The 24,497-nt window shown below is 59.0% G+C and overlaps 1 protein-coding gene and 1 long non-coding RNA gene across 2 annotated transcripts; both read left to right on the top strand.

The window, feature by feature from the left end:
* The first annotated feature begins 16,046 nt into the window (after positions 1-16,046).
* LOC131488293 (uncharacterized) lies at positions 16,047-18,194 on the top strand. Its single transcript, XR_009250148.1, has 3 exons — positions 16,047-17,192; positions 17,601-17,705; positions 18,147-18,194. It is a non-coding gene; the product is annotated as an uncharacterized LOC131488293 (long non-coding RNA).
* Positions 18,195-18,227: 33 nt separating this feature from the next.
* SMIM38 (small integral membrane protein 38) lies at positions 18,228-20,794 on the top strand. Its single transcript, XM_058689957.1, has one exon. It carries the CDS (start codon positions 18,683-18,685, stop codon positions 18,992-18,994), a length of 312 nt encoding a protein of 103 aa, XP_058545940.1. The 5' UTR covers positions 18,228-18,682; the 3' UTR covers positions 18,995-20,794.
* The last annotated feature ends 3,703 nt before the right edge of the window (positions 20,795-24,497 follow it).

The following is a 24,497-nucleotide window of genomic DNA, read 5'->3' on the forward strand; positions in this document are numbered from 1 at the left end:
CCCGTTCATGTTCTGTCTCTCTCTATCTCAAAAATAAACGTTAAAAAAAAAAAAATTAAAAAAAAATGTCAATATTTAGGGACGCCTGGGTGGCTTAGTCATTTAAGCGTCTGACTTCGGCTCAGGTCATGATCTCGTGGTCCGTGAGTTCAAGCCCCGCATCAGGCTCTGGGCTGATGGCTTGGAGCCTGCTTCTGATTCTGTGTCTCCCTCTCTCTGCCCCTCCCCCGTTCATGCTGTGTCTCTCTCTGTCTCAAAAATAAATAAACGTTAAAAAAAAACAAAAGAGTTGGACACTCAACCGACTGAGCCACCCAGGCGCCCCCATATCAAAATTATTAACAAGATATTTTCCATTCTTCTGCACGGACTTAGTTCTCCAAAGTCCGAGGTGTTATTTTTATACTGACGGCCCATCTCCATTCAGATGCGAAATCGATAAACGTCCTGCCAAAGCCATAAAGTTACGGTCAACAGAAAACCATTTTACGTGGCTTCGGTTTTTAAATTTACACCGATCAACGTGAAATCCATTAAAAGCCCCCACACCTTGGGGGTCTCACATGCCAGTGTTGAACGGCCGCGTGCGGCCGGGGGATGTGCCAGGTCTAGAAGCATCTGGCCCTCCTCCTTCTGCCCGTCTAGTCCCCTCCTGTCTGGCCTGGATGGCCCCACCTGTTGCAGGATGGAGGTTTGGAGGCATCTGAGGGGTGGTCTCCAGGCTTCGCGGGAGGCGGGCAGGGGGGAGGATATGTCGCCCTGTGGAGCCCCGTCGCCCTGCTGGAGTGTGACGAGACGGGCACGGGCCCGAGTGGGGTCTGTGTTCCCAAGCTGGCTGCGTCCCCCCTGGGGTCTCTCCAGGAAGTCGAAGTCTTCGATTCAGCCAGGGACCGCCTCTGGGAGGCTGGTGGCACCAAGTCGGGGGCTTACATACAGACGGCACTTAATAGATGCTTGGTGCATGGACAGGGCCAGGTGATGATCTCACCAGATGGGCTTGCCTGGCATCGCCTTTTCTTTCTCCTGCCACAGGGGTCTGACTGGCCTTCCTCCGGGACCTCCCCCGTCCCGGGCTTGCACGTCCCCCCTGTGGGCGACGCGGGCCAGTCCCCGGGGCTTGCCCTCTGTCTGGGCTCGCGTTGAACACTATGATCCTGATGGTGCCCCTGGGAAGCTGGTGCTGCACTGCCCCCATTTCGCGGGTGGGAAGACCGAGGCCCCGAATCGCCCAGAGTTGCAGAGGTGGGCCCTGCCCCCAGCCAGGCTGGCTCCCACCCTCCTGGGGACGGCTGAGTACTCGTCTCCACTGACGGCCAGAACCCCGGGTCCCGTCCCGGCCCTGGCCTCGGTGTACCGCCCCCCCCCCCCCCCCCCCCCGTACTTTGAGAGGATCGGACCCTCTAACGGTGACATTCCCTCCACTTCTGGGTCTCTGAATCCCTTCTTGTTTTCTGGTTTCGAAGTGATTTTACTTTGGTGACGGGGGCTGAGGGAGCGTGAGACGCGGGGGGGCGGGGAGAGGCCCTCCCTGCACACGGCTCCCGGAGGCCAGGCCAGGCAGCCTGCCCAGCCGGATCCCGACGCCGGGAGAAGCCGTTCTGCCTCTTGGCACTCAGGCCTCGCAGCTGCCGGGGGCTGGCCGCGCGCGGTCCCCGGGCTGGCGCGGGTGGCCGGGCGGGTGGGTGACGGGGCCCCCCCGGCATCCATCACTGCCAGCAGCTCCCGCGGGCCCTGCCAAGTCGTGGGGGAACTGGGCCCAGGTGCCAATGCGCTTGGTAACCGGATTGCTATTTGAAAAATTAAAGCCGTGTCAGGAAGCTCTAACCTCCGCGTTCACATCGGGATCCTGGAGCCGGGCCGGTGGCTGCCCGAGCGAAGCCATTTGGGCAGGGCGGCCAGTGGAAGGCACCTGGGGACGGAACCGACCACAGCAAAGACTGCTAATCCACCCAGCACCCGGGAGGAGGCAGAAGGGACTGACTGAGAACGGAGAACACGGGCCGGGCCTGACCCCTCACCAGCGGCCGAGCCCACGCGGCCCGGGGCCCGGGGCCAGTGCCCATCCCACCGCACGCCCACCAGCACCGTGCCAGCTGCTGGGGGTAGCCAGGTACCCAGGTGGCGTCTCCAGAGGGCCGGTGAAAACTTCCTAATTTCTTTTAAAGTCAGAATTTTGAAAGCTAACTTTTGGGTCGCAGAAAACGTTTTAATGGATGTACTGGGTTGAACAGTGTCCCCCTAAAACTCACGTCCACTGGGACCCCCAGGCTGTGCTGTTACTTGGAAACAGGGCCTTTTGCAGAAGTAATTCGCTAAGATGAGGTCATGGGGTCGGGGGTTGGGCCCTGCTCCAATGACTGGTGTCCTTCTAAGAAGGCCCAGCAGAGACTCGGAGGCAAAGACCGAGGGGCATGGCCACCTCCCGGGAGCGCCTGGAGCCCCAGAAGCTCGAAGGGGGCGGCCCTGCCCACGTCTTGATTTCCGACTTCTGGTCTCCAGAGCCGGGAGGGAATGAATTTCTGGTCTCTGTGTCGTGTTATGGCAGCCCCTGGGAATGGAACGCAAAGTAGATTAATTTGTCTTCATTGCAATGCACTTGTAAATATAAATTATTAGCAGCGTTAGGATTTGATGGGAGAAGGAACCCTTGAGAGCAAAGGCCCCAAAGGCCCATGAGTCTTAATTCAAGGCGACCGGCCCCGTCCTTCTTCTAGGAACTCAGCTCCCGGCCTGAGGGCCGTGGGGGGGCCCACGCCGGGGGCTTCCTGAGCGAATGGACCCCGATATCGGGGCGGGGTTGAGGCTGGGGGGAGTCGGAGGCCGGAACGGGAGGCCCGGTGGCGTTTTCCATCCCCGTTGGGAGAGAGCCGCCCTCTTTCCACCTATGTGGGTCTGAACGGATGTCCTCCCGCCTCCTGACCAGCTTGGGGTCCCCATCCCTGTAGGTCCTCGCGGTCAGCTCAGCGCTGCGCTGGCCCTGCGTGGAGACCCAGGAGGCCGTCCCCTGCGTCTGCCACCGAGATGGCCTTGTGTGCGGCCTGGAACGTGCCAGCAGGGGGGCAAAGTGCCATCCGGCCGCCCGCGGCCGCTCAGAGCGGTTCCGGCCTGGGCCGCCTCGGCCTCCTGGCACCGCTGTTCGGCCTTCACGGGGTGGAGCTGGGGCTACAGGTGTGCCCGGCCTCCGTCACCGTGCCGTGCACATTCGGTTGCCCTGACGCCGCTCGGAGACACGGGGGTGCAGACGGGATTTCAGTTCTCACCTTGCAGGGGAGGGACCTGAGGCGCAGAGCGGCTGCTGGCTGGCCCGTGGGGGGCGCAGCGGGGGCGCGAGTCCCGAGGAGGCCGTTCTGAGGCAACTGGGGAGGAGAGGGTCTTGTCCCCCAGGGACGCCCCCCCCCCCAAAGCCACGGGGACGCGGCGCATTCCTGCCTCTAGATGGGGCGTTTTGCACGGGCAGCTTTGAACCCCAAGCCGGGCATTCACCGAGCGGCCGGGCTTCCAGAACTGCTGGGGGCTGTTAGCCTGTTCCTGCAGACCCCTCGGCCACGCTGCGGGATGCAGGGTGGAGGCAACATCCCTGTCCTCTTCCAGCCTCCCGCCCCCTCCCCCACAGGCCTGAGCTGTGGCCACGAACCCCCCTCTCTCCCCGCCGGCCTCCGTTCCACTGGGCCCCCGTGGAAGTGGTCTGGGCAGCCACATGCCTGGTCTAGGATGTGACCTTGGGCCAGAGGGAGCCGTGAGCTTCCTGAGGGCAGAGCCTGGCTCTCCCCAGGCCTCACTCCTGCCGAGTGTCGGGTCTTTTCCATCCTCAAGGTTGTTGTTGGGGGCTCCCTCTCTCCCTGTGAGTCTGGGCAGCCAGTTCCCCTGAGGCCTCCTCCCTGCGTCTGGAAAGTGGGCGAAGGTGACAGGCAGCTTGGCGATCGAGGGGAGGAGTCCCCCGGGACGGCCTCAGCGGTTTGGGGTGTGGATACTGGAGTCAGGCCAGCATAGAAAGCCTGACTCCGTCACATCCTTGCTGGTGATGCCCGCCGGCTGCACTTCCCCAGGCCTCCATTTGCTCTTCTGTAAAATGGGGAGAACACGGGCCCCGTGGGATAGGTGACCGCTGGGGACACGGAACATCCATCGTTCAGCACTGCGTGTGCCACACGGGACGTGGTCGTCTTCTTACCACGACTTTATGACTTCCAGTGAAGAGGACGATGAATTTTGGGGGGGTTAGTTCTCAAGCTGTACTTTGCCTAGGGGAAAAGTCACCCTTTTGATGGCTTAATGTCTTTTTAAAAGTTTATTGAAATGTTTATTTAAATTTTTTTTTTAACATTTATTTATTTTTGAGACAGAGAGAGACAGAGCGTGAACGGGGGGAGGGGCAGAAAGAGGGAGGCACAGAATCCGAAGCAGACTCCAGGCTCTGAGCTGCCAGCACAGGGCCCGACACGGGGCTCGAACTCACGGACCGCGAGATCGTGACCTGGGTTGAAGTCGGACGTTTAATGGACTGAACCACCCAGGCGCCCCTGAAATGTTTATTTTTGAGAGAGAGAAAGAGAGACCAAGAGCAGGGGAGGAGCGGAGAGAGAGGGAGACACAGAATCCAAAGTAGGCTCCAGGCTCCGAGCCGTCAGCCCAGAGCCCGATGCGGGGCTTGAACCCACGAACTGCGAGATCACGACCTGAGCCCAAGTCAGACGCTCAACCAACTGAGCCCCCCAGGCGCCCCTGATGACTTTCGATAAAGGTACACACCACTACAATCAGGGGATCGGACCGGACCCTTGCCCCCAAAGGTGCAGGTGAGGCCTCTCCCCACCCAGCCCCTGAAGAGCACAGGGCTGTTTTCTGTGTCTGTGTTTTTGCCTTTTCCAGAATTTCATGCAGGTGTAAGTTCACAGCCTTTGCTGTCTGGCTCCCGTCACTTAGCGTAATGCATCTGAGTCCTCGTGTCTGTGCTTAGTTCTTCTTACTGCTGAACGTTCCTGAACATTCCTGAACATTCCTGAATGTTGCCTGGATGCTGAGTCGTATGAACACACGGTAATTTGCTTTTGGACACTTGAGTCGTTTCCAGTTGTGGCTAATACGAATAAGGCAGCTACGAACATTGGGATCCAGATCTTAGCGGACGTGTGCTCCTTTCTCCCGGGTACGCGCTAGAAGGCGGGATTGCTGGGTTCACACCGAGTGAATGTTCAACTTGGTAAGATACTGCCAAACTCTGCCGACGCGGCCACCGCATTTCATTCCCGCCAGCAACGTCTGAGAGCCCCACTCCCCCCACATCTTGTCAGCCCTTGATGTCATCCACTTCAAACTTTAGCCACCTTCCTAAGTATCTCCTGCGATCGAACGATGCTTCCCACATCGCTCACTTGCGTATGTGACGCCCAGTTTCTTTCTTCGGTGACACTCCCTTAGAAAACTGGGTTGTTTTGTCTTATTGAGTCGTGAAAACTCTTTGTATATGTTGGACCTAAGATATTGATCAGATGTGTATTTTTTCAAATATTTCTCCCAGCCGCTGGCTTGTCTTCTCATTTTGTTAATGGTGTTGTTTGGGGAGCGGAAGTCTTTCATTTTGATGAGGTCGCATGTGCGATGTGTTCTTTTAGGTCCGTGTCTCAGGACCCTTTTAGGAGCTTAGCCCCCTCTGGGAGCTTTTTGTCCCATTCAAAGTCACAGAGAGTTTCTCCTCTGCCTTCTTCTTTTTTTTTTTTTTTAATTTTTTAATTTATTTTTGAGAGACAGAGAGTGAGCAGGGGAGGGGCAGAGAGACAGAGAGAGAGAGAGAGAGAGAGAGAGAGAGAGAGAATCTGAAGCAGGCTCCAGTCCCTGAGCTACCAGCACACAGCCTGATGTGGGGCTTGAACTCACAAGCCGTGAGATCATGACCTGAGCCACCCAGGCGCCCCTCTCCTCTGCCTTCTTGTCGACATTCCATAATTGTAGGTTTCACGTTTCCGTCTATGGCTTCATTTCTCAGGTGGGGAACCCGAGCTCTAGAGGGATAAGTTATTTGTCGTAATGAGCGGCGGAGCTGAGCACGGAACCAAGCCTTCCCAATTTCCCCTGGCACTGTGTTGCTTTCCCAGGTCTGCTCTCTCCGCGTCGGGCCGTTTCAAATCGCAGTCCCGCGGGGACCTGGGATGATGGCTGGCGCGTGATTATTTCAGAGTGAGGGGGCTGCCTGCCCTCTGGCGTGTAAGCTCCTCCTGGTCAAGGATTTCTCTCGTTTTGTGTTTTCTCCCCACGAAGCGTGGTCGTGCACGCCCACGGACTTTCGCGGTGTCAGCTGCTCGTGAGAACGAGCCTGTACGCGAGTCTTTTAAACGTGGCCTCGACTCCCCACAATGCTCCTTAAGGTGATGGGTAGACTCCCCAGGCCCCTGATGGATTTGGGAGTCATAGCGACCCCGTGTATGGTCTTTGGCACACAATAGGCACTCAATAAATGTTTGCAGTGTGAACGAATGACCTCGGAGGCATCCACCTAGTGGGTGTCACCAATTATAACAAAACCCGATGCGGGTGCCCGGGGGGCTCAGTCGGTTGAGCGTCCGACTTCGGCTCAGGTCACCATCTCACGGTTCGTGGGTTCGAGCCCCGCGTCGGGCTCTTTGCTGAACATCTCAGAGCCTGGAGCCCGCTTCGGATGCTGCGTCTCCCTCTCTCTCTGCCCCTCCCCTGCTCATGCTCATGCTGTGTCTCTCTCTCAAAAATAAAAATAAACATTAAAAAAAATAACAAAACCCAGGGGACCATGAAAATCAGGGTTGAGGCTGAGTGTCTGGGGCCATTTGAGAGTTGAATGATGTGATTTTTTGGGTCCCCCAGGATCTTGGGTCGGGATCTCGAGGGGAGATGAAGAGAGGCCGTTGGGGCTGCTCACAAAATGCCCGGTCAGGCGACCAAGCTCGTGCTGCAGGGAAAATCACCCAGGGGTCATTTGGGGTCCAGGATGAGCGGGGGCTGGCTGTCCCAGGGCCCTTGCCGATGCTGCCTGTAACTGAGAGGGTTTCATTGTGAATGAAGATAGGATGGCCCTAGTACAGGGCCTGGTGTGGCCCGATACTCTGTCTGTTGCCGGCTCTCGGGGGCGACAGGGGGACGCCAGGCAGCCCGTGTGCAGACTCTTCCGTCTGGGGGACAGGGGCGGGCGGGGCAGGAGCACAGGGGAGGCTCTTGGCGTCCCTCAGTGGCAGGCAGTCCTGCTGAGACCTTGGGTCTGGAGCTCCCGGCAGGCTCTTCGCAGAAAAAGCCAGTTTATCGGCCTGATTTGTTTTCCAGGGTCAGGATCCCGCGAAGCACCAGCGTCGGGGCTTCTGGATTTGGGCTGGGACATACCTCGTGCACGTTCTTGACTCTTCCCTCTCCGACCCGAACGCTTTCCGTGACCGGCAGGTGCTAAAGCCAGAGGTGTTCCGGTGGGGAAGTGCAGTCACCCAGCTCCCGAGGGGGGAGAGACCATGCTCCTTAGCTGGGAGGCCAGGAAGGCTCGGGGGGCCGTGGTGGGGGAGGGCGCCCCGATCTGGTGGAAGAGAGGCCGGGGTCCTGTTGGTTTCCCCGTGAACTTCGGGCCAGCAGATAGGTAAGAGAGGCTCAAGCTGCTTTATTCCTGCTCTGGGATCTTGCTTTGGGTTCAGCGGCCATGTGTCCCTTCCCTGGCACCTGGGGGACAGGCAGGAGGCTGTGCCATCGGCCGGGCCAACCGCTGGGGGCCTGGAGGGCTTGGGGGACCCCTGGTGGCACAGGAGCCCCGCAAAGGAGAAGAGAAGGGGACCCACCCTTGTCACGGGCTGTCCGCGCGTCGGGCTCTCCGTCATGGGCGTCTCGCCAAATCCTCGAGATCAAGGTTCCTGGGCTGTGGCACCGCCGATGGTTTGGGTGGATCAGGTCCCGTGTCTGCGAGGGTGTGAGCAGCACCCGACGCCTCTACCCGCCGGAAGCCAGTTACCAACCCCCGACGCAACGTGACAGCCAAGAACGTGTGCAGACGTCACCGGGTGCCCCTCGATGGGCGAGATCACCCCCACTGTAGAGAGGAGGGAACGGAGGCCCAAGAGAGACCGGTGAGCCCCTCAGGGTTTCCCGAGCGGGCCCCGGGGAGCGTGAGATCCACGCCCAGAGTGCGAGGGCAGGCCCCTCGGGAAGGGGCAGGAGGGTGAGCTTGACCCTGGCCTGCAGGGAAGGGAAGGGCCCAGAAGAACAGGGGGAGTGCTCAGATGTCTCTCGTTGCACCACAAGTTTCCAGAAGAATCGAGGGCTTACAGCAGCAGCCAACACTGGCAGTGTCTGTGGACCAGGAATCGGGAGCGGCTTAGCTGGTGGCCAGGGGTCTCTCCGGAGGCCGCAGCTGGGGGCCGGCCGGAGGCTGTGCTCCCAAGCAGCTCCCCGCGTTTGGAGGGCTGGCGGTGGGACGAACTCAGTTCCCCACCGCACCGACCCCTCCCCGGCGCCGTGGGTGGCTGGCCTCCCCTCGGTGAGCCACCCCAGCTCGGAAATCCCACGCCAGCGTTTCCACAGTCCCCTGGGAGTTCCCAGGGCGGTCCTGTTTAGAGTGGGAGGGGGCCGCACAGGGCACCCGCGAGCACAGGAGCCGAGGGCTGTCGGGGAGCCGTCCAGGGAACTGGCTGCACCAAGCAGGGGGAGGCACCCAGGTGGGGGGGCGGCTGAGCGAGGGGTGTGCCTGGGAGGGGGGAGAACAGCCCAGTTCGTGCGGGTGACATTGCCTAGGAGGGGTGAGGCACAGAACGGCCAGACGGCGGGGGGACCTGGACGGCTGCGCAGAGGTTTGTGCTCTGTCCCGTGGGACAGAGTGGCCCGCAGACCTCGCCCCCCTCCGGCCTCACCAACCGTGGACGCGGCACCACCGGCAGCTAGCTGTGGGGTCTCGGGGAGGGGGGGTGGCTTCGTGTCTCTGACCCTCAGTTTTCTCTCCTGCAGAACGTCGGGGTTGCAAGGGTTGTGTGAAGGAAGAAGGACGGGATGTACTTGGTGGTTGTTCCAAACGCGGAGGCAGTACGGCCTGGTCTGGGCCGGGTGTGGCGCCTCTGGACCGGCCCATCGAGGGCCTGGGGGCCGGGGCCCAGCCCAGCCAGCGGTCTCGCTGTGGTCTGGCAGGTGCCGAGTGGATGGGGAAGTGCTCCTTCCGGCCCCGCGGCCTCCTCTGCTGGCCCCTGTCCAGTATGTCCTCCCAGTAGGTGGCTGGGCCTCCCCACTGCCCGCCTGCAGCTGATGCCCCCGTCTTCCCGCTGCCTTTGGGGGTGCAGCGGTGCCCAGACGCCCGCAGCCCCCGTGGCCTTCCGATGCCTTCCCTGGTCCCAGTGCCCCGACGGACTGGTGACTTCGGGGGCTCTGGGGCCAACCCGCGTTCGGGGAGAGCGGCCCAGGGCCGTGTGGGACCCCAGATGTTTGCTCAACAGGAAGTGTCATGGGGGAGACGGCTCCCCTTGCCAGGGTTATCTTAATCCCCGCTTTCCTTTGCTTCTCTTCCTAGGGCCCCTTCTGCTCCTGAAACAAAGCTCAGAATAAATACTAAAAAACAGAAAACAAAGAGGATTTAGGAGCGGGAAGCATTGCCGGCCTCGTAACCTCTCCCATGTGACCAAAGGGGTTCCTTTCCTGATGGAGGGGAAGCCGTCCTTTGGGCCTTAGGTAACGAGGCTTAGCCGGGGCGCCCCCATCGTCCCCCACCCGCGGCCATGGAGAAGCACCGATTCACTTGAAACGTTAGACCCGTCATCCGGGCTTAGCCTAACCCCTGTGTAATTTCGATGATCTGGGTGAGGAATGTCAGAAATGAGGTGGGGGCTCGGTCGGGGCCGGGGGAGAGCGAAAGTCCTCTCGGCAGGCGTCCTCCCCAGTGATGGCCGGATTTCCCATCCACTGTAGCGACTTTCGTCTCACGAAGGGTTTTGTGCGCACCCGCACTTGAGCGCGGCCTTCCCGCGGCATCACCACGCTCCCACGTGCATTCTGGGAAAGGGGCCGGCCCTCGAGGTCTGCGATGTCTCCCCCGCACCCAGGACCGTGACTGGCTGGTGTCCAAGCCCACGGGCTGGGGGACGCAGAGAGGGGTTTGCTCCCAGGGCGGTGACTCCGCTCAGCTGGCATAGATGCTCTCGGGTCAGTGGTGCTGAAGGAGCTGGGAAGCTGGGTCAGGCTCCGTCAAGGTCACGTAGGGGCAGAAGGGGCATTTGTGGGGACGGATTTGGGAGGAAACTTGAGGCAACGTGCACATCATCTTCGGACAAGCTCGCGGAGCAGGAACCAGTGGCAGACCTTGGAGACCCCGCTCGTGGGTTCAGATTCACTTCTCTGCGCTCTCCTGTGTTACAGAGACCTCCCTGCCCCCCGGGGGTAAGTGCAAGGCATCTGCTGAGCCTCGAGCTTTGTCTGCCCTGAGCTGGGAAAGCGCGCGTCAGAAGCCCTGGTGCTGTGCGTCTGCAAGAGATCACTAAGGTGCCACAGGGACCGATTTTGGAGGAGGACAGTTCAGGGAGTAGGTGACTTTGCAAACGAGGGGTCCACGAATAACGAGCGTGTTTTGCCTGTAGCTTAAAAAAATTTTTTTTTTAATGTTTATTTATTTTTGAAGGAGAGAGAGACAGAGTGTGAGTGGGGGGGAGGGGCAGAGAGAGAGGGAGACACAGAATCGGAAGCAGGTTCCAGGCTCCCAGCTGTCAGCACAGAGCCCAACGCGAGGCTCGAACCCACAGACCGCGAGATCATGACCTGAGCCGAAGTCGGCCGCTCAACCAACTGAGCCACCCAGGTGCCCCCGTAGTTTGCTTTTTTTTTTTTTTTTTCTTGCACTTTGCATTTTCCTTCTTCGATTATTTCTCTTTGGCCTGTAATGTTTTGGTTTTTTTTTTTTTTCAGATTGTTAGTGGCAAAGAGCTTCATTTTTACTGACAATAAAATGATCAAACCTTTCTCTTATGGTTTGTACTTTTGCGTGTGGTTAAGACAGCCCTGTCCCGAGGCAATGACAAGGTCACTCTGTATTGCCCTCTAGAAGTCTCACGGTTTTGCCGTTCGCATTGAATTGTTCAGCCACCCGGAGCCGGTTTCTGTGTGGGGCGTGTGCGTGGGGGTCTGCGGGGGTCGTCAGTGTTCTCCACCCAATATTTCGGGGGCTGAATGCTTCCGGCATGCGGTCGGTTGGCAGCTCTCCACCAGGGTCTGGATCCGTTGTCTATGCCGCGTATCAAACCACCGCAAACACGGTGGCTTAAAGCAACACCCGCTGATGAGCCCACAGCTCTTTAGGACCGAAGTCGAGGTGGGCTGGACACTTCTCTGCTCAGGGCGTCACAAGAGACCAGGCTTAGGGCGTCACCGGGAGGCTCTGGGAAGGAGTCCACTTCCAAGCTCATGGCTGTTGACGGGAGTCACTTCCTCGCGGTTGTAGGACTCAGTCTTCCCCGCCTTCTCGCTGGCTGTCAGCAGGGGGCCAGCCACTCTTGGCTCCTGGAGGCCACACTCGGGTCACAGCCATGCGGCCCCTCCTCTGACAGCATGGCGGCTTGCTTCTTCCAAGGTAGCGGGAGAACCTCACTGCTGTCCGCTAGGACAGATCTTATAGGCACCCCCCACCTGTGGGAGCCACTAACGTGTGACCCGCTTTGGCCAACGATGCGTGAGCAGCCGTGGGCGTGTCCCCTCCTGAGAGGAACTCGAAAAGCTGTCTGCGACTTGTCCTGTGATCCCCCCTCCGCCTCTGGAAGGCGGGAGCGATGACAGCATTGTGTCTTCTTCCTTGATCTTTGTGGTTAATTTCTCTTGCATTACTGTCCTTGGTTGGGTCTTTGGTATAACGGACACATTCGACTGCATGACGTTTAGAGCAAATGTTTATGAAAACACCATAGAGGGGCGTCTGGGGGCTCATTCGGTTAAGTGTCTGACTCTTGGTTTTGGCTCCTGTCATGATCTCACGATTCGTGGGATCGAGCCCCGCGTCGGGCTCTGCACTGACGGTGTGGAGCCTGCTCGGGCTTCTCCCTCCCCCTCTCTCTGCCCCTCGTGTGCTTGCTCTGTCTCTCTCCAAATAAAAAATGCATACATGGGTGAGCACTTAAAAAAAACCACATTGTAAAAAGCATGAGAAGACAAACTGCAGATCGAAGACATGGAAGGGGTAGAACCCACAAAGGATGAATATAAAGAGGGTGGACGGTTTTAAAAATTTGTTTAATGTTTATTTTTGAGAGAGAGACAGAGAGAGAGAGCATGAGCAGGGGAGTGGCAGAGAGAGAGAGGGAGACCCAGAATCGGAAGCAGGCTCCAGGCTCCGAGCCGTCAGCACAGAGCCCGACGCGGGGCTCGAACTCACGGAGCGCGAGATCGTGACCCAAGCCGAAGTCGGAGGCTTAACGGACTGAGCCACCCAGGCGCCCCTAAATCTTTTTTTTAATGTTTATTTATTTTGAGAGAGAGAGAAGAGAGAGAGAGAACCCCAAGCGGGCTCCGAGCCGTCAGCACAGAGCCCGACGTGGGGCTCGAACTCAGGAACCGCGAGATCGTGACCCGAGCCGAAGTCGGACGCTCAACCGACGGGAGCCCCCAGGCGCCCCTCAATGTCTACTTTTAGGTGGCTGTTTTACTCCAACACCCAGAACGTGTGAACGTGTGCTTTCTGCTTCCCCGTTGCTGTTGAGAGGCCAGTGGAGGGTCCCCCTGTGCCCCGGACCTCAGCTCCGCTTCGCCTCTCTGGCTGCTTCTAAGACCCTCTCTTCTGCGACAGTCCTTCTTGACGTTCCGTAATTGCAGATCTGGATCCTGGCGAGCACGAGCCACACTAACGGCCGAAGCCGCTCTCAGTCTCCCTGGGCTTGGGGCGTCGCCCGACAAACCTCCACAAACCCCAGCGCCTGTCTTGCCTTTCGGGGCGTAGGGGACACCCCACTAGGTGACCTCTGGTCACGGCGGTGACGGCCACTCCCGCCCTCACTCCTGCTGCGCTGCCCAGCCCCGGGGGCCTCTCCGTGTGGCCCTGCGAGGCAACTAGCTAATAGGTTCTTCTTTCAAGGCGGGACATACCTGATTAAAGCAAAATCCAGGTACATTTTAGGCCACTTGTGTGACCTTGGACTCCGGGATGTCTGGGTCTGTGCACCGATGTGTTTCATAAGTTGTCAAGACCGCTGGGCCCCTCTCCCCTCACACACTGGCCTTTGCCCTATTCTGTCCCCGCGACTGGACCGCTGTGGCCATGAGTCGCGCGTCACGGGGCCGACCCGGCGCAGCAGAGGAAGCCAGGGGGCAGGGGGAAGCGGGGGGGGGTGGGGTTAGAAGAACTCGAACCGTGTTTGCCGACGGGTGCCAGCACGAGTCTCCGGAGCGGGCCGGGGGCCGGGGGCCGGCCCGGGCTAGCCTGAGCCATCCTGCCCCTGGAATCTGATCACCGGCACCCGCTGGTGAGCACAGAGACTCCAGGAGGCACGAGGACACGAGCCCGTGGGGTGGCTGTGGGCGGTTCTCCCGTGACCCTCGTTTGGTGGCAACGGGGCACCTTCCCGTGGCTCAGTCCAACTCTGGGAGCCCACGGTGTCCTCTCGCCTGTGGCTCTCTGGCCCGTGCCGAGGGCCTCACAAGCGTCTCCCTGTCCCCGGTCCCCATCCTCTGCTTTCCTTTTAAATTTACAAATAGGTAAGAGCAAGAGAACCGAGGCCCAGGGGCGCTTGGGAAACGGCTGCCTCCTTTCTCCCCACCCTACTCACTATACTTCCTTTATGTTTAAAAAAAACAATAATACTACTTGGGTCATCGCTCTCTTTTTTTTTTTTTTCTTTTTTCATTCCTGGGAAAATCTTTATTTTGTGTATTTCTCAAGCATCTTGATATTCCCTGCCTCAGACCCACGGAGGCTCCCTTCCTTCCAGTTTCCCCTCCAAATTCCTGCCGGTTTTCTTTTGCAAAGGCCTCAGGGCGGCCAAGCACCCCCCACCCCCTCCCCGGCCTCTCCCCCTGCCTCCCTGTGAAGAAGAAAGGGCTGACGGAGGTCTTTAGGCAAAGCAGATACATCCCCACAGAGCCTTCAAAGGTGCCTCCCCAAAGCTGCCAAACGGTTAACTCTTTCCGAGAGCGTTGGCCGGCCTGTGAAAGATGTCTGGGTTCGTTGATAAAAAAAAAAAAGGTATTGTTTTTAGCGCTGTCGTCGGTATTAATGAATGCCATCAAATGAAGTATTTGCAAGGGGCTCTGGGTCCCTGCGACCTACTCGAGGCTGTGAAAAATGGAGTGATGTGGGGGGGGGACCAGAGGCCCCCTGCCGGAATGGGCCTTGCCGAAGAGGCGGGCGGGATGCCTCTCCCTCCCACACCCCAAAGAGTTAAGCAGAAATGGTTAATATTCCTCCCTTGGGCCCCCACGTCCCGTATTCTAATGTATGAACTCGCATTCAGACGTGAGCCCGCCGCATATGCTTCCCGGCCGGCCTCGGCGACATCTCGCCCCCTCGCAAGGCACGCGGGGTCTCCGCCGAGCCCTTCGTAAAAGCACAATTTTGTGACCACGTAACCCTCACCTGGGCAGCACGCACGCCCAGACGCGTGGCCCCCCGCGTTCCGAGCGGGGTCCGCTTTGCCCCTTCCCGTCCGAGGGCTCGGCCCGAGGCGAGAAAGAGGGGGCAGGGTTATTAAGGATTCTGACAAGGTAGGCTGAATAAATTGTGTTTCCTTTGTGAGCCTTAATCCGGTGCTGTACTGGCTTCTCGGACATGGCTAATTTATTTGGAATTTCATTCTGTTCCTGACAGCGTCCTTGACTAGCTGTTTGATCACCTCGAGCGAAGTTACACACCAGCTTTCAGATGTTGGAAGGGCGGTGGGGTATAACTCGGCTCAAGTGCGTTCTCCCCGGGCCCGGCTTCCTGCCTGCAGCCGGGACGTTTCAAACGGCTGGGGCCATCCCTGGTTCGGGAGACAAGGCGGCCGGCGCGGGGGGTCCCCCCCGCCCCCCGCCCCTCCAGGGAGGAGGAGGCTTTGGCCACTTGCCCCCTCCCCCCACTCATCCCTCTGTTTGGGATTTGAATCTGCTTTTGTGGTGCAGGAAGAAAGAAAATTAATTTCCACCCGTCTGTGAGTTCGGAACGGTGCGTTTCAGGGGAAACCCGGTTTCGAAATGCGTGTTCTGTTGGCTTGAGGGGTTTGAGACGCAGTCTTCCGGGGGCGGGGTGGGCGGGGGGAGGTAAACCGGCCTCAAACCGTCCCAGGGTGCTCGCCCCCGCTGCATACCGGTCCTCGCGTCTCCCCCGCCTCGTGTCTGTCGTGGCACAAGTGGTTGACGCTCATTCTCTCCTAACTCACGTATTTCCGTGGGGTTCGCACGTTTCCTTTTGGTGAGCGCAAGCGTGTCTTGCTTGGATACAAAGGAAAAATGATGATCTTGGTCGGTAAGCCGCCAACACGTCCGAGTGCCTCGCTCTCGGCACAGTTGTGGCTGCTGGTTTTATACTTTGGGCGGAAGCCGGTCTCATGGACACAGGGGCCTCCTTCCCTTTGGGCTCTTGGCCCCGGTACATGGGACACCTTCCTGCTGAGCGCCTTCTAGGTGCCAGGACGGAGCGGGGGGGGGGGGGGGATCTGGTGGGAGCTCGCGGGCTAGACGCACGTCAGAGATTTCAGAGGACGTCAGCCCGTGGTCAAAGTGGAAAACAGAATCAACCGACCGACCGAAACCAGGGTGATATGCCGGATGGACCCCGGGGGGAGAGGGGCCAGCGTCGCTGACCAGCTCCTCCCCTGGAGTCCCTGAAGTCTGCCGGCCGCCTGCCGCCTTCGAGCAGTGATGTACTTCCCCTGCAAAGCAGGCTTACCCCCGGCCTTACCCGCAGACACAGGGAAGGGGCTATTGCCCCCTTTTACGGAGGAGGCAGCCGAGGCCCGGGGCATCGCAGGACGCCCCGATGAGAGCCGCCAACTGAAATGGGGCCCCCGGAGCTGGTTCCGGTGCTGTCACCCGCAGTGCGAGCTGGTCTGGGTGGGGGGGGCGGGGGGCAGACTGGGCCACGCCTCCATCCCAGACCCCCCCCCCCCCCCCCCCGGGCTGGGGTCGCCCCTGCTCAGCTCTGTGCGTCGTGGGAAACTCTGACTCCCTTTAAGGGGGACACTCGTCATCTTTGTCACGGCTTGTGTTCAGGGGGAGGGCAGGACGGAAGGGGGAAGCTGGGAAGATGTCCCAAGTTCACGGTGATCTGGAGCGGAATTCTGGGGCCTGTTTTGACCTTTGGGTTTGTCCTGATGTGCAGGGGAGCTGGGCGTTCGTTCCCCCCTGCCCCCAGTCGGTCCTGGGTCCCGGTGCTGGGCGGCCCCCACAGCATGTTCCCTGGAGAAGTAAAGAGCTACTGAAGCTAGGGGTCGGGGGGCACAGAGGTGGGTAAAAGGTCCCAGAGACCAGGGTGCAGGCCCGACCGTGCCCCAAGCCCATCACCTCTGCTAGTTGTAAGATGAGTAGAGTGGGGAGCACGCAGTGCCCACCCCACGGGACACGGTGGGAACTGCGTGACATCAGAGCTGGCCTGTCTGATGCACTTTCTCATCGCCGAAATATTTTCTCCTTCTGGGCGACGGCCACCTTATCCATCTAGGGTCTGCTGCACCTGCTGTGTGTCACATACACCCTTCTTGGGAGAAGTCAGCGGGGGGCACAGCCGTGACACTGTCCTGGGGCTGGGGACATTCACTTCCTCTCCCGAAGGGCGTGCTGACCTTGGCCTCGCTGACTCTGGGGCCCGGGGGCATCTGAGCAGGATCTGGGAGGCCTCCGTGATCCCAGAGCTTCTGGGTGCGTGGATGCCACGTGACCGGGACGCTGTTGACTCTGCGGGTCCCATGGTGTGCTTGGCAAACAGAGGGATTTACCCAAGGCCACCCTGTCCCCACCTGCCAGGTCGGGAGCTGGCGTGCACTCGGTGCCTTGGGTTCGCCCAGAGCACCCACCTGGAGACGCTGACCGCTCAGGTGAGCAAAATGCCTGCTCAGGAACCTGTCCCTTCTCCCTCCCCGAGTTCATGGCTGCTTCCCCCTGGGACCTCGCTCCAGATGCAGACGGGTGTGTCCAGGCAGGTGCCTCCTGAACACCCCTGAGGACTTTCTGCAACATTCTGGAAGCCCTTGGCAAGTGGCCACATCTTCCAGAATGCCCTGTGTGCTTCCTGCCTCCATGCTGGGCTCCTGCTAAGTTCTCACGTAGGTTTGAAGCCACGTCCGTACCTCTGCGACAGTCGGGGTCAGCAAATGTGCTGGGTCACCTGGCCAGGTCTGCTGGTGGCCGGCCGCTCGCTCTGTGGACAGAGGCAGAGAAAGTCATTTGCCACCCAGAGAGCAAAGTAGGGCACGGTGCCCTTTCACTGGGGCTGATACCTGAGCCAGTGGGGGGTGAGTGCTGAGCGAGGGTGCCGGTGGGGCTCATCCTGGGACTGGCCCGTGGTGAGCATGGGACACACGTTCGCTTGGCTTCTCATTGAGGAAAACCACAGGTGAGGGCTGCTTCCCTACCCCACTGCCCATCTTAGGCTGCGCTCCTTGTCAGCGCCTTTGCATTTATTCCTCAGAACCTTCTGGGAGGGCTGGAAGGAGCACATTCTTATTTTGTAGATAAAGAAGAAATTCAGGAAGGGGCGTCAGGTGGCCGGCAGTCCCGGAGGCCCCCGAGCCTTCTCCCTGACCAGGAACCTGCGGGGGGACTGCACGCTTTCCGGGGTGAGTACGTGCTGGGCCCCCCAGGACGTGCTCTCAGAGACTTTGGCTCCTGCCGCGGGCCCTCTGAGCTCCAGGTGGGGCCCCGTTGCCTTATGAGACCATAGGGTCTGAGGAGGTGCCCACACTGTCTCTTCCCCCAGGCAGAGCTTGGCTGGGGAAGGTCCGAGGTGGGGGGTGGGCAGGGTGTGCAGAGGTGCAGGGGCTGTGGGTGCATGGGTGTGTGCACATCTGTGCTTGTGTGTGTGTGGCAGGCAGATAACGGCAGGTGGAGGCTGTCCCTTCGGTGATGGTGTGGGGACATTTCTCGGGGCATCCCCTCTGGCGGCGGGAGGGCCGTCGGGGATCCGGAGCCCGGGCACCCAGCAGCGTGCTGGTCCCCTGACCCGCATTCACCGCGCCCTTCGGGTCAGGCCCCAGCCACCTGCCTCACTTTCCCTCCAGGGGTCGGTGCCCAGACAGGCTGAGGCTCCAGGTCAGCCACGAGCCCGCGGTGGGACCCGCTGGATCAAGGCCGAGGGTCGAGGGTCACGGTGAGGGTGAGAAGGGACCGGCGGGGTGGAGGTGGGAGGGGGAGGGGCAGCTCGGCCAGGGCCTCCGCAGGGGGAGCGGGGAGCGAGCAGGTCTGTCCCGCCGCACGCAGGTGGCAGCGCGCGGGTGCGCGGACCCCAGGACCCCCTCGCGGGTGGAGGGGTGTGGGGGGGGTCTTCTCGCGTCCCCTCCCCTTCCTCGCGTCCCCTTCCCCGCGCCACGCCCCCCCTGCGGCCGAGCGATAGCTAATTGGGCAGAGAAAGGGCCCGATTGTCTGCGCGCCGGAAGCGCGGGCGTGGGCGGCTGGAAGCGCCGAGAAGGTGGCCGGCCTCGCCCGGCAGCTGCCGCCGGAGCCGCCCGGGGGTGACGTCAGCGCTGGCGAGCGGGGAGCCCGGTGGAGAGGGGGGCGCTCACGGCCTCGCCACAATGCGACCATTGTGGGCCCGTGAATGCGGCCGGGCCTCTTGACCGGGGAGGCCGCGAGCCTCGCGCCCTGGCCTGTCACTCGCCGCCGGGGAGGCCCGGGCTCTGATCGGGGGGAGCAGGGGAGCAGGCCCCTCCCCCCCAGCACAGCCCGCACCCCAGTGGGGACCCCCACCCTCGGCATGGCCTCCTGGTGGGAGGGAAGCACGGGCCCTGACCCACTCCTGGTCCTGCTGGTCATTGTCCTGTTAGCCCGCTTCATTCTCTGGTCCTGCCTCGGGACCTACATAGACTATAAGTTGGCCCGGCGGCACCCCCAGAAGCCCAAGGAGGACTAGGGCCTCTGCCGGCTGGGGACTCTGAGCGTCACCCTCCCCCCGCCAGCCCCTCCAGGAGGGCGCTGCCCCAGAGGTGTCCTCTCCTGAGCGGAGGGCGTGCCGGGAGGGCCAGGCCGCCGACCCCCGGCTCCTACCCGCAGGGCAGAGATGGACCGTGGCGCCCCACCACCGGCCCTGAGCTGTCCTGGTCACCAGCCCATCCCATGTCGGGGCAGAGGGGCCACCACGGCCTGTCTGTCCGTCCGTCAGGGTCTGGGGTCCGCAGCTGGAGGGAGCGCTCGTGGGGGGCGCGGTCCGCTCTGCCTCCACGTCTTTGTAAGTATGTTTGCGGGAGGAGGTGGGGATGAGCCACAGGGGCTGGGGTGGGCGCCGAGGGGACAGACGTGGCCACGTCACGAGCCAGCCCTGCCACCCAAAGCTGCCTTGCCCCTCGGCTTCCTCCTGCCCCCGGAGGGATAATACTAAGTTCAGACGGCTGCCTTGGTTTCCCCAGAGCAGACCCCCAGAGGGTCTCAGGACGGGCTCGACACCTGAGTTCGAGTCCAGCTCTGGTTGGCCATGGGGAAGGAAATCTCTGTCTCTAAAACGGGCGCAGTAATCCCTCCCTCCTCAGAAGGGTACGAGGAGGGTTGGACGAGGGGCGGGGCGGCAGCCCCCCCAGCCTGCACCCTGCTGGACTCGTGCAGGACGGTGCAGGAGAGAAACCAGGGACCCGGTGAGTGCCTCTCTTCCTCGGTTCTTGGAAGCGTGTGGCTGAGACGCGCCTCAGAAGGCGGGCAGGCGGGAGGGTTGACTCGGGCCCCAGGAGCCGGCGCCTGCCCGTCACACCCCGCCTCGGAGCGGCACCCGGTGGCTCTGAGGTTCTCGACCTGGTGGCTCCTTCTAATCACCCTGCGGATTTTAGCAAACACGATGGCCGGGCTCCCCAGACGGAGAAGCAGGGGCAGGGACAAGATGTCCTTGGGAGGCTGGCGCCTGGTTGCACAGGACCGGGGACACCTGTCAGAGCAGAGTCTTAGGGAGCTGGTGTTGCTGACCTGGGCGAGCAGACTCGGGAAGGCCCGGCCCGGCGCCACCCGTCTTGCCTTGCGGTGTCCTGGCAGAGGGACCGCAGGCCTGAGCCGGGGGAGCGGCGGGACCTGATGAACTCACCGGCACCGAGGAGATCTTGTTTTGCTCCCGAAGGACCTGCCGTGCTCCAGGCAACCTCAGGGCCTGGGGAGCCGGTTGACGGAAGCGGGGACCTTCTGGGGGCGGGGCTGACCCACACGAGAGATTTTGATGGGGGGGTGTCTGGGGGCTGATGGCCGATGAGGCTCTTTTCTTCCGGATGACGGTCCAGAGAGTCTGCGCGGTCGTGGTGGTGGTGGGAGGGGGCTTGGTGTGCGTTGATTCATCAGGGGCTGGAGGGCGGCTGTCCTCTGGGCGGTTGTGGGAGCCGGTGGCCCAACAGAACTCACGCCCCCACCGCGTCCAGAACCTGATGGTAGGGGTCAGGGGAGGAGGTGTTCTCGTTGCCCTGAAGGAAAACGGCGTTCAGTGCCCTTTTAAAATCACACGTGATTTCACTGGTCTCTTTAAGAAGAACCACGTGTGTTCTCAGGATCGGGTATCCAAGGAGGGCTGGTGGCCATTCATTCCGGTTCGCCTGGGACGGACCCAGGTTTAAAACGGGACGTTCCCCGTCCCGGGAGACCCCTCTACCTCCGGCATAGCAGGCCCCGCCCCCACCCAAGGGAGGAAAAGTCCCAGCACACAGCGTGTTCATGGGTCTCCAGTTGTGGACCTGCGTGTAATCTGCGTGCACACACGGGTGCGTGTCATGGCGCCTCGGCCCATACTTGAGGTTCGCCATTTGGTCCGGTGAGCCAGGATGCTGGGGCTCTCACCGCCGCCCCTGCTGTTGGGGTGGTCTGGCAGAGGGGACAGAAGCCGGAGGCTCCTGCCAACGTGGGACCGTGCAAGAAAACCAGATTCTGCCAGGGCTGTTTGAGCCCCTTTGGAGTTACACCGGTCGGTATCTTTCTTCCCCCCGCCGCCGAAGCCAGTTTGCGTTGTGTCTTGATTCATGACGGACACGTTCTGCTGGGCACGGGTCTCTGCAGCGATGCACCAGGCCAGCCATCTACAGCCTTATGACGCCTGCCCGGCTCAGAACAGGCACTCGAGCCGCGGCGTCTGAGTGAATGACAGGATGTGCCCTGGCCTGATATCAGGCAGCAACCACACCTAGCTGCAGGTGACAGACGAGTAGACAGTGACTTAAACAAGAGAAGCCTTTTGTTCCCCCTTCATGTTTATTTTCTCGTGTAGCAAGAGGTCTGGCACCTGGGATTCCCGGACTGGGGTATGGCAGCCCCATGATATTATCAGGGGCTCAGATCCTTCCATATTTCTGCTCTCACATGCAGCTTCGGTCTTCATGGTCACAAAAAGGCTGCTGCTACTCCAGGCATCCTGAGTGACGTTCCAGGCAGGAAGAGAGAAAAGGGTGATAGAGAGGGAGAGGCAATTCTCTGACACCTAAAACCCTTAGGTTTATATCTCATAAACCAGAGTCATGTCACATGACACCCCTACATGCAGGGGCAGCTGAGAAGTGGAGTTTGTTAGCGGGGCTCATTGCCACCCTAGATAATGTGAGGATTCTATTATAAAGGAAGGTTACATAGGGGCTCCTGGGTGGCTCAGTCAGTTAAGCCTCCGACTTCGGCTCAGGTCATGATCTTACGGTTCGTGAGTTTGAGCCCCGCGTCGGGCTCTGGGCTGACAGCTCAGAGCCTGGAGCCTGCTTCCGATTCTGTGTCTCCCTCTCTCTCTGTCCCTCCCCTGCTCATGCTCTGTCTCTCTCTGTCTCAAAAATAAATAAAACATTAAAAATATTAAATAAAGGAAGGCTACGTGGATATTAGACGGGCAACTGGCCGTCTCTGCCACTGACCCTTTGCCATTCGTTGCAATTGTCCTCATTTGGGACATGAAATGCTGATGGGTAAATGAATGAGAACGAGGGCCAGCAGACGGATAAATGGAGGGGGAGATGTTGTGCTCAACCCGGCAAGCATTGTTCAGCCCTCACAATGTGAAAGCACCGTGGATACAACGTAGAAAACACAGCGGCTTGCAGGCTGGGAGCTAAGCAGTGGGCAGAGAGACCTGGACCCTGGTCACGGATGCTGGATCTGCACTAGGCATACGTGGCTATTAAGTACTGGTCAGTGCCAATGAAGAGATACTGATTGAAATGATACATTACCGAAATGATAATATTTTGGACACGACTGGGTTCAATAAAATACTAAAATTCATTTCACCTGTTTCTTTTAATGCGTTTTAATGTTGCTACTAGAAAATCTTAAAGCGCATGTGCAGCTCACATTATTTTTATATTGCACAGCGTTGTGCCAGAACTTCATAATCGAGAGAATGGGCCCTGGTGGGCAGGTGTGCTGTGTGTTATAGGAACGCATGTGTCATCGGAAAGAGAGCTTTCTGGAGGATGGTTTGAGGTTATAACATCAGTACTACACAGCAGAGCTTATGAGATGCAGCCAAAGCTGTTCTTACAGGAAAAGTCATTGCCGTAAATACTATACAAATAAGAGAGAATGAAAATCAATGAATTAAGTATATGACTCAATAAACTGAAAAAAGAACAATAGAACAAAGCAAAGAGAAACGGAAGACAGAAATGAAGAGAGGAAATTAGCGTAATAACAAAGTGATAGAATTAACAAATGTCCCCAAGTCCTGGATTTTTTAAAAATAACATTTCTTATGTATTTCCTTCTCCTTTTTCTCTTTTTTTTCAACGTTTTTTAATTTATTTTTGGGACAGAGAGACACAGAGCATGAACGGGGGAGGGGCAGAGAGAGAGGGAGACACAGAATCGGAAACGGGCTCCAGGCTCCGAGCCATCAGCCCAGAGCCCGACGCGGGGCTCGAACTCACGGACCGCGAGATCGTGACCTGGCTGAAGTCGGACGCTTAACCGACTGCGCCACCCAGGCGCCCCATCCTTTTTCTCTTTAAATATTGTGTTGAAATACACACAAGGTAAATTCACCATTTCAACCATTAAAAAAAATGTTTATTTATTTATTTTGAGAGAGAGCGGGGAAGGGGCGGAGAGGGAGAGAGAGAATCCCAAGCAGGCTCTGCATTGTCAGTGCAGAGCCCGATGCTGGGCTCAATTCCACGAACCTCGAGATCATGACCTGAGCCGAAATCAAGAGTTGGAGGCTTAAACGACTGAGCCACCCAGGTGTCCCCATCTTAATCATTTTTAAGTGTGTATTTCAGTGGCATTTTTGAGGGGAAAAACCCCCTAAAAATCGATCCCATTCCTATGTTTTAAATTCATCACTAAAGAGTGAACTCTCGAAACCCTAGCCCCCCACCGTTGACCTGAACGAAAGGTCATACGCTCTCTGTCTCTCCCGCTGCGACCTTGCTGTGTGGCCCCAGGTGTGCCGTGTAATTTGTGGCTCCAAGCCTTCATTTCTTCAAAGTCTCCTGACGTTGCTGCTGAAGAGCATCTTAGAATCCCAATAGGAAGCGCAGGGGCGGGTCTAACCACAGCCTTGGTTACTGGCAGGCTGAGACCACGCGCAACATCTCCTTTAAAACAAGGCATGAAGGCCCAGGGTGTTTCAACGGAGGACCCCTACCGCCACCCATACTCAACACGAAAGTGCTCTAGCTCACGAAAGAAGGAGTGCTCTCCGTTCCATGGAGTAAGCATCTCACTGGGATCCAAGTCCCCCGAAGACACACGGAAAGAGGAAATGCCTGTCGATGTCACTTAGAAATATTGATGCAAAAGTACGAATCGCTGAATTAAGTATCATATCAGAGGGAAAAAACATCATGACCGAGTAGGGTGGGTTCCAGAAATGCAGGGAGGGTTGAATACCAGAAAGTCAGTTAATACAACTTACTGTAGTCATAGCTCCGAAGAGAAACATAACTTGATAGTTTCCTTTGGTGTGTTTCCAAAGGTCTTGGGATACAAGGCGCATCCAACCTCAAAACTCATCAAAAACAGAAGTAGATAATAGATTGATATGTTTTTAACCCGAAAAGGAAGTTCTCTCTTAACAGGGAGCTGTTCTCTATCCTGATGGGCAGGGAAGTACCAGCAGGGTCATCACCCAACCCTGGAGTCGAGGGGGAGACGTTCACGGGGGCTGGACGTGGTTCCGGGGTGGGGCGTCGCCTGAGCGACTGGAGAAGAGGTGGCAGGTACAGGAGGGGTAGGAGCCCTGGGGAGGAGAAGGACGCACTCGGGTCACTGGCAGTGAGACAGGTGGCTTTGTTTCTAAGCCACCGACTGCACGGGCACATGTTGGCATGAAAAACCCCATTTATAAGAGCAGCGTACAGAACAGAACACCTGTGTCAGCCGCTCGGAAGCTTCCCTTCCCTTCTGCTCCCTTCTGTCGGTTTGGGGGCGTACTTTGGATGCTGCAGGTGAGACTGACCGGGGACGGGAGACCCTGG

Source organism: Neofelis nebulosa, chromosome 10, assembly GCF_028018385.1.
Source record: "Neofelis nebulosa isolate mNeoNeb1 chromosome 10, mNeoNeb1.pri, whole genome shotgun sequence".
In the NCBI taxonomy this organism is placed as follows: domain Eukaryota; kingdom Metazoa; phylum Chordata; class Mammalia; order Carnivora; family Felidae; genus Neofelis; species Neofelis nebulosa.

Coding starts and splice junctions, on each gene's coding strand:
- SMIM38 (XM_058689957.1), top strand. CDS start 18,683: ATGCGGCCGGGCCTCTTGACCGGGGAGGCCGCGAGCCTCGCGCCCTGG.